The 16,776-nt window shown below is 41.5% G+C and overlaps 1 protein-coding gene across 1 annotated transcript; it reads left to right on the forward strand.

Annotated features, from left to right (window-relative positions):
- The first annotated feature begins 235 nt into the window (after positions 1-235).
- Positions 236-15,947, forward strand: ttc21b (tetratricopeptide repeat domain 21B). Its single transcript, XM_014164111.3, has 29 exons — positions 236-743; positions 1,343-1,472; positions 2,120-2,230; positions 2,323-2,489; positions 2,798-2,920; positions 3,362-3,519; positions 4,229-4,313; positions 4,618-4,716; positions 4,980-5,172; positions 7,591-7,688; positions 8,191-8,391; positions 8,719-8,848; positions 8,963-9,120; positions 9,216-9,440; positions 9,680-9,918; positions 10,424-10,496; positions 10,770-10,880; positions 11,824-11,962; positions 12,110-12,216; positions 12,398-12,586; positions 12,895-13,005; positions 13,100-13,181; positions 13,359-13,509; positions 13,590-13,751; positions 14,444-14,639; positions 14,987-15,211; positions 15,293-15,413; positions 15,510-15,577; positions 15,706-15,947. The coding sequence occupies exons 1-29, from the start codon at positions 711-713 to the stop codon at positions 15,781-15,783; spliced, it is 3,963 nt and encodes a 1,320-aa protein (XP_014019586.3). The 5' UTR covers positions 236-710; the 3' UTR covers positions 15,784-15,947.
- Positions 15,948-16,776: the final 829 nt, after the last annotated feature.

Raw genomic sequence — 16,776 nt, forward strand, 5'->3', positions numbered from 1 at the left:
GCTAATCAACGTCGCCATGACATCACCTACGAGTGTGATCGGGGATTTATTTTGGACAAGCAGCTTTAGTCTATCTTCATACTGTACTGTCTATAATGAAACTATGTGGGAGGACCGTCTTCCGTTTGTCTACGTACGAAATGACACTCATCGACCACTGGTAGTCACTAGTTACCACAGCCACAAAGTCATAGACCCCGCCCATTTCTACAATTTATCTTCTTCAAATTGTTGTTTTCATGAATTTTTATAGACATTTTTACTTTGTGGTAACTAGTGTAAACCTCGACCATTTTTTTTTTTTTTATCGGTTTAAGGGTCACCGACTAAAGATGGGAACCTAGGTCACTTTTGTCCAAACGAGAAAACACCACAAAGTAGCTACAAGCGTCCTCTTCTCACAGCCTTTGTGCCAAAGAACCACAAGCTCGGCATGCGGGTGGGGTCAGTATTTTACGTTCAGCGTGCTTGGTGCGCCACCTTGTGAAACATTATTGTTAAACCAATGATTTTCAACTTCCTCTACAATTTAAAAATGGCGGCGGTGGTTGTCAAGTAAACGAAAGACGCTTACTGGTGTTTGTAAGATGGCAAAAAAAATGTAGCTATAATCGGTTTCTATCTTGCCTTTTAAGAGTACATGTGGCCGCAGTATTCAGTTAAACATTTAAGATCTATTTAATTGCTGCAGTTTGAGGTGAAACATTGTCATGGCAGAAATGGAGGATGAAGAGTCAATGCTGGTAAGTGTTGTAGCGTTGCACTGTAGCCAATTTCTGTTTGTACAGAGACATGTTCACCTCAATGTATACAATAAAGCAACACATCACCGTGTAGCCTGTTTAGCTTGTTTAGAATGTCAAGCTGCAGTGTAGCCTACTTGGTTCTTTCAAAGTTCTGAAATTAAAAACGCACAGTTAACCTTATCTGCCAGGCAGGCAGGATGTTTATGATGACATGCAAGTGACATTTATCATAAAAACGTGTAAGATATTTATTTATCCTCTCAGAATAAGGGGCAAAACATTCAGGATAAAGCTCCTAAGTTATTCAGGTTATGAATGGTCTTCATCCGCATATTGGTTACATTGTTGAATAAACACACGACTTCCCATCAGTAACACAGGCCAATTTGGACATGGAGGATATTACGGACAAGTATTGTCATGCTGGCCGTTTGCATTCCATAAGAGTTTTTGTTTTTATCAGCACAATGTTGGTTTACAGCCTACTTTGATTTACTCAGGTATTTATTTTCTGAAATGTTTTTTGTTGTTTTGATCTCTGCCATAAATTAAGCTATTTTCTATCACAGCTCTACATTTCATGTTTTTGTTCCCAGGCCTTGATCAACTACTATTGCCAGGAGAAGTATTTCAATCATGTATTAAATACTGCAGCTGTGGCACAGAGGAAATTCAGCAATGATCCAATCTTCAGCTTTTTCCATGCCTACAGCACACTGATGCAAGGTAAATGAGTACCCCATTGCTTAGTTTAAAACAATTAAATAAAGCAGCTACAGCCACAATTATTTGTTGTTTTGGCTCTATACTCCAGCACTCTGGATTTGAAATGATACAACTATGAGGTTAAATTGCAGACTGTCAGCTTTAGTTATAGGGTAATTTCATCCATATCTGGTTAACCGTTTAGAAATTGCAGCATTTTTTGTACATAGGCCCCCCCCCCCCCCCACGTCATTTTGGAGTCACTTTTATTGTAAATAAGAAAATAGACTTCCAGTCATTGTGCTAACGCTAGTTAGCATTGTCTCACAAAACTACCCCTAACTTTCTTCATACTGGACACAGAGACAAAAATGGTATCCATGAATGTATCTGACATCATTGCCAAAATACCGAAGTATCCCTTTAACCTCATAGTCATTGTATCATTTAAAATCCGAAGTGCTGGAGTACAGAGCCAAATCAACAAAAAAATCTGTCACTGTCCAAATACTTTTGGACCTGTATATCTGTTTCATGTAATATCAATCACAGTGTGTTGTGAAACGTGTATTGTAATGTTTTTTTAAAATTGTATAACTGCCTTAATTTTGGCAGCAGCTAATGTGGGATCCATAATAAATACAAATGATTTATATGTTTCGTTTTAGATCAAATTCAGGAAGCCATCCATGAGTTTGAGATGATAAAAGACAGAAGAGATATGTCCCTCTGTACATTCATGGCTCTTGTTTTCGCTGAAAAGAAAAGGCCAAACCCAGGTAAACCCATATTTGTCTTGATCCATGTTTACATCTCTTGTGTATTTTTTTGTAGCTGAATCTATACACTTAACTTTTTATGTTGACTTCAGATCGAGATGTCATTCAGGAACTGGATGCCAAGGTGAAAGAGGACCGTAAAAGTGCAACACCTAAGGGTCTCTACTATGCTGGGATGTTCCTCTGGCTTCTGGGACGAAATGACAAAGCAAGGGAATACATAGAGAGGATGATCAAAGTCTCTAATGGTTCCCGAGAAGTGAGTTTGGTTATATGTGTTTCGCTCAAATTGTATCAAATATTTTTTTTATTTTGAAGATGCATTTGCAAAATCTTACGAAGTCTGCAAGTGTCACTGTATACATACCTCAAACAGTTAAATGGATGAAATTATGCCCACTCTAGGGCACTATAGGGTTGCCTAGGGACGGTCTTTGTCAGCACTAGGCTATTTGAGAATTTGTTTTAGGAGCATTTTGAGTGGAATTACTTGAAAACCCGGTAGCGGTCTACTCTGATTTATATTTGTCTACCCTTCTAACATTTGGATTAATGTCTGTTGTTCAGGGGATTATCCTTAAAGGCTGGATAGATCTGACCTCTGGTAAGGATGCATATGCCAAGAAGGCTGGGAAATACTTTGACGAAGGCCTGAAAGAGAAAGCAGATGTTTTTGCTCTGATGGGAAAGGTAAGAAGGCACACAACCCTTGTGTTGCCATGAATAGATTACTTCACTTGCAATGAGAAGAGATGTTAAGATAGTGGAGACATTGTTGAGGTCTTTGTCACGTCTCATATTTCATGTGGCACCTAGGTTATTGTGCCTGAATGATAATCCCCTATTGTGCTGGATTCTCTATATCCCACAACCTCACTAGGATTTCAGAGGCTATTATTCACTAACACAATCTGTTTCTCAATTTGTACCATATCTTGAATATTGAATGGACTGTTTTGAAATGCCAAAGCTCTATGTTGCCTTATCTGTGGTAATACAGTGAGACCAATTGTTAGCTTGCTATCTTTTGCTCTTTGTGGAGAGTAATTAGCTTTTGAAACAGATGTACAACATTGCATTTTACTTTCCCTCAACATGTCCATAAATTGTGTGATATTTTATCTGTTTCAGGCACATTACTATGAGTATCGGCATAATTATTCTGGAGCTTTGGAGACAGTCAACCAAGTGATTGTTAGTTTCCCTGGGTTCCTTCCTGCCTTTATCAAGAAGATGAAGCTTCTATTGACCCTGCAGGACTGGGAGCAAACTGTAGATGCAGCACAGAGGTATAGTATCTCATATTAGAGGTGATTTTGCTCTAGAATTTCTGTTTTCTTGTTACTTAAGCTAATGACACTGGAAATAATAGCTGGCTTTAATCTTAGTTTGTAAAGATCTGTTCGGATCAAATAAATACTTTCATTGATGGATTTGGTCAATCAATAGCAGCCATATAAAGAACGAGCCAGTCAGCCTTTGCAAGTGGCCCTTATTGAAGTGCAAATTAAAATGGAGCGTGATGCCTGGAACCAGTGGCATAATGACTGAGCCATTGTTCCTGACTGCTCGCCCGCTGGACCCTGGCCAGAGCCAGGGAATATGAAAAGGCTTTTGAGCTGAAGCGCTAGAGCCACACGTTTCCCACGATGCACTTCTCCAGGTTCTATGAACTGCAGGAAGGAGGATCACTCAGGTGGAGCCCGTTTCTAAGGGGATTAAGCCCAAGGCCAGAGCCACTGGTTTAGCCCTGCTGAGCCATAGCTCTTTGAACAGGAATGGACACATGCAGTGCACAGTCCGGCTCTCTCTTTTTTTCTCATTGTCTAAGTGGGTGTTCTTCCTTAGATTGTATTCTCTCTCCCTTTCCTCCAGCCTTGTCAGGCATATAAGCCATCATGGGAAGAAACGAATACAATACTCTGACAACACCACATTTTCATTAGCATCAAACAAACAGTGCTGATCATTAAAGAGATGTTTCCTGTCCCATTCTAGGCTCTTGCAGAGGGATAAAAACAACCTAGAAGCCCTGAGAATGCTCGCTCTTCACTCCTTATGCAGAGAGGGGGACATCACAGAGGTAATTTCCAAACATTAAGAGTTAAAGGGATGGTTCGGGATTTTGGCAATGAAGCCCTTTATATATTTTCCCAGAGTTAGATGAACTCGCGGATACCATTTTTTATATCTCTGCTTCCAGTATGAAGGAAGTTAGAGGTAGTTTTGCGAGCCACTGCTAACTAGCGTTGCCGCAAAGACTGGAAGTCTTAGGGATCAGCTAGCATGCACTTCAACCTGTTGCCACACAACTACGTGTGAATGGTACATAATGATTCCCATGATGTGTACGTGGTCAAGTGGGATACCCTTTTTACTTTTGGCAGTCACTAAACCTGCTCTCAAGTCTCGTCAGCAACTTGGACGCCCAAGAGCCTCACAGCCCTGAGCTTTTCTACAGGATGTCCTTGGCTTTCACACGGGTGGTAAGACTCATTTGATTTATTAGTCGAGCGTATTGCATTTTCAGGATGCCCAGCCCACATGGGCTTATAAGACACTGTCTTCAGTGTTTAATGCTTTTCGATAAGAAAGGTTTTTACATGGAAACTACTGTGACTAGGTTTCACCTCTGAAGAGATCGAGAACCCTTTCACTTCACCTTGTGACATTACAGTCCCTGAACCAGGACAATTGCATGTCTGACATGAGGTATACACAAAGACTTAACTCTGTTGTCATTTGCTAGTGTGGAAGAAATGAGAAAGTGATTCAGCAGACTCACATCATGGTGGACAGAGCCTTCTCCCAAGCCCAAGGGGATTCTGATCTGGCCACAGAGCTGGGCTACCAGTTGGTTCTGCAGGGAAGAATAAAAGAGGCTATGAAGTGGTACAAGACTGCCATGACTCTGGATGAAACAAGTGTCTCGGCTTTGACAGGTGAGACAGGCTTCCCTGATTGTTTAGACATATGCCATAGATCTCAAACTTTATAGCTGTAATGTAGCTATGCATGTAATTCTATACCTACAGTTGAAGTCTGAAGTTTACATACACTTATGTTGGAGTCATTACAACTCGTTTTTCAACCACTCTACAAATTTCTTGTTAACAAACTATATTCACTGTATCACAATTCCAGTGGGTCAGAAGTTTACATACACTAAGTTGACTGTGCCTTTAAACAGCATGGAAAATTCCCGAAAATCATGTCATGGCTTTAGAAGCTTCTGATAGGCTAATTTACAAGTCTGGTTCATCCTTGGGAGCAATTTCCAAATGCCTGAAGGTACCACGTTCATCTGTACAAACAATAGTACGCAAGTATAAACAGCATGGGACCACACAGCCGTCATACGGCTCAGGAAGAAGACGCGTTCTGTCTACTAGAGATTAACTTACTTTGGTGTGAAAAGTGAAAATGTACATCAAAATAAAGCTTAACTTCTTGTTAATCCAGCCGCTGTGTCAGATTTCAAAAAGGCTTTACGGCGAAAGCAGACCATGCGATTATCTGAGGACAGCGCCCCGCATACAAACACATGAAAATCATTTTTCAACCAGGCAGGTGCGACACAAAAGTCAGAAATAACGATATAATAAATGCCTTACCATTTGAAGCTCATCTTCTTTTTGCAATCCCAAATGTCTCAGTGACACAATGAATGGTCGTTCGATAAATTCCTTCTTTATATCCCCAAAATGTCAATTTATTTGGCTCGTTTGATTCAGAAATACATCAGTTCCAACTAGCCCAACATGACTACAAAGTATCTAATAAGTTACCTGTAAACTTGGTCCAAACATTTCAAACAACGTTCCTAATCCCACCTCAGGTATCCTTAAATGTAAATAATCAATAAAATTTAAGACGGGATAATCTGTTTCCAATACTGAAGAAAAATAACACGGAGCGCGCTCCTGTTCACGCGCACGAAAATAGTAGGGACCTTCAGAGTGACACATGGAATGAATAGCACTACTTCTTCATTTCTCAAAAGAAAAACATCGACCAATTTCTAAAGACTGTTGACATCTAGTGGAAGCCATAGGAACTGCAACCAGGTTCCTAATAATAAGGGTATCTATTTACCTTTATTTAACTAGGCAAGTCAGGTAAGAAAAAAAATCTTATTTTCAATGACAGCCTAGGAACAGTGGGTTAACTGCCTTGTTCAGGGGCAGAACGACAGATTTTCACCTTGTCAGCTCGGGGATTCGATCTTTGGTTACTAGAACAACAGCAAAGCACCTTGTGAAGATGCTGGAGGAAACGGGTACAAAAGTATCTATATCCACAGTAAAATGAGTCCTATATCGACATAACCTGAAAGTCCGCTCAGCAAGGAAGAAGCCACTGCTCCAAAACCGCCATAAAATGCCAGACTACGGTTTGCACATGGGGACAAAGATTGTACTTTTTGGAGAAATATCCTCTGGTCTGATGAAACAAAAATAGAACTGTTTGGCCATAATGACCATCGTTATGTTTGGAGGAAAAATGGGGAGGCTTGCAAGCCGAAGAACACCATCCCAACCGTGAAGCACGGGGGTGGCAGCATCATGTTGTGGGGGAGCTTTGCTGCAGGAGGGACTGGTGCACTTCACAAAATAGATGGTGTCATGAGGTAGGAAAATTCTGTGGATATTTTGAAGCAACATCTCAAGACATCAGTCTGGAAGATAAAGCTTGGTCTCAAATGGGTCTTCCAAATGGACAATGACCCCAAGCATACTTTCAAAGTTGTGGCAAAATGGCTTAAGGACAACAAAGTCAAGGTATTGGAGTGGCCATCACAAAGCCCTGACCTCAATCCTATAGAACATTTGTGGACAGAACTGAAAAAGCATGTGCGAGCAAGGAGGCCTATAAACCTGACTCAGTTACACCAGCTCTGTCAGGAGGAATGGGCCAAAATTCACCCAACTTATTGTGGGAAGCTTGTGGAAGGCTACCCAAAACATTTGACCCAAGTGAAGCAATTTAAAGGCAATGCTACCAAATACTAATTGAGTGTATGTAAACTTCTGACCCACTGGGAATGTGATGAAAGAAATAAAAGCTGAAATAAATCATTCTCTGAACTATTATTCTGACATTTCAAATTCTTAAAATAAAGTGGTGATCCTAACTGACCTAAAACAGGGAATTCTTACTTGGATTAATTGTCAGGAATTGTGAAAAACTGAGTTTACATACGCCTTAGCCAAATACATTTAAACATACGGAGATCAACTGTATATAGAATTTGGTAACAATTATTCTTCATTATAATAATATAAACCAGCTATAAACAAATAATGAAGTTGTAAATCCTTTAGATGTAGATTGTAAAAACATCTGATCTGTATTTCCAGGTATTATCAGGTGCCAGCTGATCGAGGGAAACTTGGAGGATGCAGAGCAACAGCTGGAGTTTCTCACAGAGATCCAGCAGTCTATCGGGAAATCAGGGGTAAGGCTGATAGAGAGATATTGCTCTGTTCAATCTAGTTCAAAGGCCTTGCCAAAGTAATTATATTTCTAATTCTACTTTTGACATTAATATCTAGTGTTTGGTCATCTAGTGAAGCTTAGCAGCCTTTTGGACAGCTTTTTGTTTAGGTAATGGTAGTTCTTTAGAAATATGTGGGCTTTCCTGTGTTTGCTAAGCCCTTAACAGTGACATCAGCTTGGATAAGTAACCGCTGCGTAACAGCTGGTCCTGTGGATCTTAAGTATTATAGGGGAGACTCTGGGTACATTCCAAATGGCACCTTATTCCCTTTATAGTGCAAAATAAAGGCCCATAGGGCTCTGGTCAAAAGTAGTGCACTATATAGGTAATAGGGTGCCATTTGGCACGTTCTACTGTTCCTTGGTCCTACAAACCATGTTGTGTTAGAGCTGCCCTACTGAGCTGAATACTGTTGTGTGAACCTGTTGACACCCTTGGCTTGCTCTTTCCTCTCTGTCAGGAGCTGCTGTACCTGCGCGCCATGCTGGCTGTGAAGAAACGCAGGTCACAGGATGAGGTCACCAACCTGCTGAATGATGCCGTGGACACCCACTTCTCCACACTGCAGGGCCTGCCGCTGGGGGTAGACTACTTTGAGAAGCTCAACCCTGACTTCCTGCTGGAGATCGTCAAGGAGTACATAGCACTCTGTCCTGCTAAGGTCAGTCTGGAGAGACATGTCTATGGATACATTTGTTCAATACATATTTTAAGGTTTTACTATAGGGGACTATAGATAAGGAGAGGAGAGAAAGGTGGAAAGATCGACTTGGGGATTGAACCCCGGTCTCCGGTGGGGGTGGGGCTTTGCATATCTACCGATGCATTTATAGAGATTACTGTCAGTAATTTTTGACACCACATTTACTGGGATTAACAAACAATACAAAGACGTTGTCACAGGTCGTAAATAGATTTTTAGCCCCCGTCGTGTCATTCATTGTGGTCTTGATCGTAGAGATAACCATCGGTATCACGTGTGTGTTAGCCTCCAGCCCAGGGCCAGCCTCCTGCCCCTCAGCTCCAACACTGTGCCTCTGTGTTGGACACTGTGGTCAAGATAGTACCTGGACTCCTGCAAGGTGTCTTCCTATTGGCCAAAGTTAGGTTTCAGTCAGGTGAGTTTCAACTGAATTGCATGTGACAAAATTCTGCTCTGTTTTCATGCCAAGTTGTTCTCAACATGGATGACAACAATTAATGGGTTTGATGGCAATGCTGATGTCCTTTAGGTGACATTGACTCTGCTCAGAGCAGCCTCCAACACTGCCTGGACCAGTGTCCCTCTCATGCTGAGGCCCACCTGCTCATGGCACAGATCCACCTCTTACAAGGCAACTACAAGCTCTCCTCCCAGTCTCTGGAGCTTTGCCTCAGTCACAACTTTGCGGTAAGAAGAGCATTCCAGATGAACGTGATATTAGATCAAACAACTGTTATGGGAACATCCATCCTCTAATAACTCTGTATGCTGCTCCCTGCCAGGTCCGAGAGCACCCTGTGTATCACCTTATAAAGGCCCAGGCCCAGAAGAAGATGGGAGAGCTCCAAGAGGCCATCCAGACTCTGCAGATGGCCATGATCCTGCCGGGGGTCCGCAGGGCCGGTGCCTCAGCCAAATCCAAGAACAAGAAGGTGGAGCTGAGCTCTGCTGACTGTGTGTCCGTGTTCCTTGAACTTGCCGAGGCCCTCTGGCTCAACGGAGAACAGGTAAGGGACCATGGAGAGAACAAGCTCAACAACAGAGAGTATTATTCAATATATCTTGAGTTATGCCTACCTTTCAAGGAACTGTGTACTTTCCAGGAACTCATGAAATGCAGATCCTCCATATTTTATTGTACTTACATTCCCGGGAAGTGTTTGTCCATTCTTTTCTGTCTCAGTCATGTCGTTGCCCAGTGTTGAACAGTGAAGTCTGATTCACGAACGTGGGTTTGACGTTTCAGCACGAAGCCGCCAAAGTGATGCAAGACGCCATCAACGAGTTCTCAGGCACTCCTGAGGAGCTGCGTGTCACCATCGCCAATGCTGACCTGGCTCTGCTGCGTGGCGACACCGAGCTTGCGCTGAGCATGCTCAGAAACATCACCCCTGAGCAGCCCTACTATATCCAGGCCAAGGAGAAGATGGCCGACATATATCTGAATCACAGGAAAGAGAAGCGCCTTTATGCCAGTTGTTACAGGTGAGGAACAACACGGCATTATAAAAAAGGCTATAGTCTGACGGTTAGGCACACAAACTGTTCACTAATGGTGTTTGACATGTAGCTTAGGGTAACAAATAGTTTGTTATTTCTTGAAACCACGTCTCTTATTCAGTGTACTAACCACATCCCCCATTGCTGTGTCAGCCCACCCACCCATGTCATAGCAGCAGTCAGGCCATAACAGTATGCAGGCCACAAGTTCACAGCAAATCAAGTGTAAATGTTCAACTTTATCCACTCATGCAGCAAGGCTGTAATGTGCAAAGCTGCCTGCAGTGTCTAAAAGTGAGCCGAAGGCCCATCACCTCATCTCTGATACTATACTTGTGCTGACAGAATTTTCCACACAGAGACACCGCTGGGAAGCCATTAAGGATGAGTGAACCTCAGAGCAGAGTAGACCCATGTCTGTATAATGTGATTGAATCTTATTCGAGACATTCTAGATATTCTATGTGATCTTGTTTCTGTCTGTCCTCAGAGAATTAGTAGAGAAGCTGCCCAGTCCTCATACATATCTTTTACTTGGGGATGCTTATGTGAATATCCAAGAGGTAGGTATGAAATTGAATATCGATTAATCTCGTTGTTGCGCAAAACGAGGCAATGCAAGGCCTGCAGGGTTTTGGGGTCTTTTACAGTAGTGTGTTCATAGGAAGTAGTATTATGCAGTGTTTTATTAATTCATGCATATATTTATAAAGAGTAAACATCTGTGCATTGTGCTTATATCTTCCTTCATGACTCCCTCACTGTGGAATGTTGAATCGTCACAGTTAATGTTCGGTACAGCTAAATGTCACTAAGTCAAGTCCGTTTATCCGCAGCCAGAGAAGGCCATTGAGATCTACGAACAGGCTCTGAAGAAAAACCCCAAAGATGGAGCTCTGGCCAGCAAGATTGGGAAAGCTCTCGTCAAGACTCACAATTACGTCAAGGTCTGTATACTAACTGGGGAGCTACACTGAGGCTTCGGGAAAACAGTAGCTGCTACACTGGATGTGTACATTTTTGCCGCGCAAGCACGTCAAATTATTACAAAGAAAACCAGAGCGTAATTTTACGCTAAGTAATGCAATCCTCTCACAGCTGCACTCCTTATGCCCAGGTTTCTTTGAAATAAATTGGAGTGTCTTACATGCTGACCACACCGCCCGCATCGCCCGCGTTGCAAAATAAATGTACACATACATGTTCTTCAATCATTGGACCCACACTGCTCGCACGCGTCTGCGTAGCCAGGCGCTAAAATAGAACTTGGTTCTATTTGTGATGCTTGATGCGCTGCAAGTCCCGCCTCTCCCATCTCCTCATTTGTTTTTAGGAGCATATACCCACATTGGTGATTGAAAGATGAACTGAGATCCACACTCCAGTCCAGTTGGTGGTGGTAATGCATCTTAAAGTTGGTTGCCAACCGCCATATAAAGTCCAAAGAAGAAGGAGAAGCCTGAAGGAGGAGAGATTACTAGAAACAAACTCAGTTTACCATTTTTTTCAGTGGATTAATTGTCAGAGTAGAGGACCTTGTGCATTTCAGGTAAAATAACAATGCAATGTTTATATCCCAGGACAAATTAGCTGGCAACAGCAAGCTAGCTAGCTACATTTCGATAAATGTTTAATGCTTTTCGACCTGTCCCCAAATTAATATACTTGGTTTCGTTTTGATATTTCAACCTACGTGTCCTGATCACGTCTAGTGTGGGTGGGAAAAAAATCTACATGAGCGTAATGACGCACTCACTCGAGCGGTGTGGTCATCATGTTAGGCTCTGCAAAAGTTACGTGTCCAGTGTACCAGGCCTGTAAGGAAAAAAAACATTCAAAGATCAATCTATAGTAGTCAATAGCTGTATGATTCACCGCTGTTATTCACAGGCAATCAATTACTATGAAGCTGCTCTGAAGACTGAGCAGCAGAACTTCCTGCGATATGACCTGGCTGAACTGCTTATGAAGATGAGACAGTACGAGAGGTGTGAGAAAGTTTTACAAGAGGCTCTCGCCCATGACCCAGGTAAGCTGGACATCATTGCTACAATTTTGAACATTTTGTATGGTAAATTCTGTTTTGTTGCTGGTAATAAATTACAATGATAATACATAGTTACTTGTATAGCGCTTTTCCGACTTCTCACTCGTCGCTTTGTGTTGTTTTGTCTAGTAAATGAGCTGCCGTTGCTAACCGATGATTGTCGCTATCTGGTCCTGTTGGCCAAGATCCAAGGCAAGGTTGACAAAAACGAGGATGCTTTACTTTCCTTGCAACGAGTAAGTATTCTGATATTGTAAAAGCCATTATGCTAAGCAATGAGAGAAATTGAAATAACTGAAATATATAATTATGATCATTTCTACGATTGAAAATCTGTCTCCTCTAAAATACATGCATAATTCACAACATTGCTATTTCTTAGCTATGCTCTGGACCCAGACTTGTGTTTTCTTTTAGGCCCGGGATGTGCAGGCCAAGGTGTTGAAGCGGGTGCAGTTGGAGCAGCCAGACGCTGTCTCCATGCAGAAGCAGCTCGCTGCAGAGATCTGTGGCGAGATCGCTAAACACTACACGAGTCTTAGAGGCTATGAGAGAGCAGTGAAATTCTACAAAGAAGCTCTTGTCTATTGTGAGAGTGATGGCAAGGTCGGTGCAGCTGAATCAAGCCTTCAGTGTGTGCTCCCTGCAGCTGTATTTGTGGATCCCCAGCATCCCTTTCTTTATATGCAGTTTTTGTATTTGCTAATTTGCATATTACAGTAGTTTATCATGTTTATAATCACAAAATGTTTACAATTACATTCAAATCAATTTTTATGAATGTGTAAATGTATGTTTAATGCCAGCAAGGCATACTGCAGCAATTGCTCATAGGAAATGGTATTATAATTATGATGTTAGAAGGTAATTGGTTAACAAAGTTGAATTCAATTGAATGCTTTCATTGTTACCAGGTGATGCTGGAGCTGGCGCGGTTGTACCTCACTCTAGATGATGTGGATGGCTGCCAACAGCAATGCAGTGTCCTTCTGAAGAGTGACCAGGTCAATGAAGATGCAACACTGGTTAGTTCTATTTATATGCCATGTCTGTCAAGTCCCAAAGGAAAATCCTATTGTAAAACTTGATTGTTTTACGAACTTCTCGGTCTCCTCGTAGATGATGGCTGACCTGATGTTCAGGAAGCAGGACTATGAGCAAGCCGTCTTCCACTTTCAGCAGCTACTGGAGCGCAAACCAGGTGTGACAGGGCTCTGTTTCTCTTAGGTCTGAATACACAACTTCCCCCCCGAAATAGATTTTAAATGGAGATTTGTAAAGCTTGAAAAGGAAGTGTAAGAACCTCAATGTAAATATGCACTGCTGATTTGACCTCCCCTGGAAGGGAAGTAATGTCTTTCCCATATGTTCCTGCCAGACAACTACCCAACACTGTCACGTCTAATCGACCTGCTGAGGAGAGCTGGGAAGTTAGAGGAAGTTCCCAGGTTTCTGGAGATGGCTGAAAAACATTCCTCCAGGGCCAAGTTTGACCCTGGGTTTAACTACTGCAAAGGACTTTACCTGTGGTAAGTGCATTAGTCAAAAGTATCTTTAGCTAGAATGATTATGGTGTCTTTTTAATAATTGAGTTGTATTTGGTGCCCAGGTACACAGGTGAACCCAATGATGGGTTGCGACACTTCAACAAGGCACGGAAAGACAACGACTGGGGTCAGAATGCTGTGTACAACATGATTGAGATCTGTCTTAACCCAGACAATGACACTATGGGAGGGGAAGTCTTTGAGAACCTAGATGGTGACATGGGGTGAGTTACATGTGCAGTAATTTGTCCTTTTTATTAGGATCCCCATTATTAGCTAACGCCGTAACGCTAGCTAATCTTCCTGGGGTCAAACACCAATTAACAAGACATTACAAATAACCACAAATCAAGGCTTCATAAACATTCAACAAGTAGACAATAGAGACAATATCTGACAGGAAACACATTTAACATTCAGTTTTCTATTTCCTGTCCAGTCATCGCATTTCACTGAGTGTACAAAACATTAAGAACACCTGCTATTTCCATGACATAGACTGACCAGGTGAATCCCGGTGAATGCTGTGATCCCATATTGATGTCACTTGTTAAGTCCACTTCAATCAGTGTAGATGAACAGTTTCCTGCATGTATCAAGAATGGTCCACCACCCAAAGGACATCCAGCCAACTTGACACAACTGTGGGAAGCATTGGAGTCAACATGGGCCAGCATCCCTGTGGAACGCTTTCAACACCTTGTAGAGTCCATGCCCACACGAATTGAGGCTGTTCTGAGGGCAAGGGGGGGGGGGAAGGGTGCAACTCAATATTAGGAAGGTGTTCTTAATGTGTTGTACACTCAGTGTATATCTTAGCTAAAACACAAATCCTTATGTCCATGTTATACCTGCTCATTTATCTGGCTGTCATTGATGTAAATGCACTTCCTTTTCCATTTTCATCTATGCTCAGGAACTCTACTGAGAAGCAGGAGTCAGAGCAGCTCGCCGTGAGGACAGCAGAGAAGCTCCTGAATGAGTTAAAGCCACAGACAGCCGGTGGACACGTCCAACTGCGGATCCTAGAGAACTACTGCTTTCTGGCCACCAAGCAGAAAGCCAATGTCGAGAAAGCCCTGAATGTTTTCACAGAGATTGCAAACAATGAGGTAAGTCAACTCCAGATGGTGTACATAAGTGTGCCCTTAGCAAATCTAACATCACTACGCGGGTGCATTATCTTAGGCTTTCTCTTTGCTTTACACTTTCTTGATGCTGACTTTGGAGGTTTCCTTAACAGCTTATTTATTGAGTAACTTACTATGTCTTTAACATAGTAAGATAACTTGTGTAAGATAATATCCTGTTGCGCAAATTGAATCCTCCTTGCTGACAAGGAAACCTTTGTTTGCATTTTTGGATACTCTTGTCTACTTCATAGAAATAGAGGGAAATGTTAGACCTGATTCGCTGTAAAACGACACCGAACTAACCAGAACTCTCTGTTTTAACTTAGAAGGACCATGTGCCTGCACTGCTAGCCATGGCGACAGCCTACATGATTCTCAAACAAACCCCTCGAGCCAGGAACCAGCTCAAACGTGTAGCTAAGATGAACTGGAGCATTGTTGACGCTGACGAGTTTGAGAAGAGCTGGCTGCTCCTGGCCGACATCTACATCCAGTCAGGGAAATATGACATGGCCGGGGACCTCTTGAAGAGATGCCTTCGCCATAATAAGGTCAATGCATACCCTTGATCAAAAATGTATCCGGAATGAGTTTGAGTCACTCACGGTAACAGTCATTGTTTATTTTCACAGTCATGCTGTAAAGCTTATGAGTACATGGGCTACATTATGGAGAAGGAGCAGGCATTCCGGGATGCGGCGCTGAACTATGAAATGGCTTGGAAATATGGAAATCAAACGAACCCCACGATAGGTATGTTTAAGGACATCTTGTACATGCTGGCATTAGATTTCTTTTAATAATGTAAATATACAACAGTCCATGAATAGTAGTATGTGTTTGTCCCAGGATACAAGCTTGCATTCAACTACCTGAAAGCAAAGAGGCATGTTGATGCAATAGATGTCTGTCACAAGGTAAGTTGAAATTGTAGCTTCACATGTTATTTATGTTGAAATAAGTGTGTAAAAAAAATCTGATTTTGTTTACGTGTTGTCATTGAATAACATCATATGCATAAACTAAATATTCATGTTTTGTTTAGGTTTTGGATGCTCACCCCAATTATCCAAAGATGAGGAAGGACATCTTGGACAAAGCTCGGGCAGCTTTGCGGTCTTAACATAAATGTTTTAGCGAGAGAGAGTGCAGTGTGTGGGTGTATTATTGCTCAATCTTTTTTGATGTGTTTTGTTAACAAGCATTATTACTTAGGTAAGTATTTGGATGGAATTTTGGAGGGATGAGAGACGGTGCTTTTTATAAACGTGATTACAATACAAAACACATTGTTGTAGAGTTATTGTGTTTTTCTTACAATACAATGAAAACAGTGACTCTGTTTCAACACTCTCTAAAGAAAGACGTATTGCTTTGCAATAAATGTCACAGAGTTCAATCTTAATCTTAAATAAATCTTAATTGTACACCTTATTAACATGTCATTATATAGGAGGGCAGACATGGCGGTGTCCCAAATGTTCCTGGTCTAAAGTAGTTCACTACATAGGGAATAGGGTGCCATTTGGGACAGACAGTCAGTGATTTCCAGGTTAAGAATGAATATGAACATCCAACTCAGTGCCACATAGACTCGATCTAGATATGGTAACATCCACACCGATTTTATTTATATATATATATATATATATATATATATATATATATATATATATTGATATACATACATGGTTGTTACTTTTTAATGAAGGTTAATGCCACTCTGGGAGTTGACAACTTGACAGCACACTCCCATAAGGAGGTTGAGGCTACTATTAAATGTTGACATCAAGTCACACATCCAAAAGTCTTGTACCAGTCCATAATTTGACATTCAAATGTATTTCTTTCCAAAAGTATTTGCACTGTTATCTATTAAGTTTAGGTTATAAAAACGGCAAGTAGCCTACATTATGCCAATTACCAGTGTAAGGACATAATATTGAAACGTTCACACACTAATGGAAATTGTATGCATTGACTATGTTTAGTAAAGCATTGATTTTATTAAGAATCTAGAATGAATATATTTTTTAAAATCCCTCATCAACATCTACACACCCCATAATGAAAAAGCGAAAACCGGTTTTAAGAAATGCTTTGCAAATGTATTGAA

Source organism: Salmo salar, chromosome 21 (genome assembly GCF_965601325.2).
Source record: "Salmo salar chromosome 21, fSalSal1, whole genome shotgun sequence".
Lineage (NCBI taxonomy): Eukaryota > Metazoa > Chordata > Actinopteri > Salmoniformes > Salmonidae > Salmo > Salmo salar.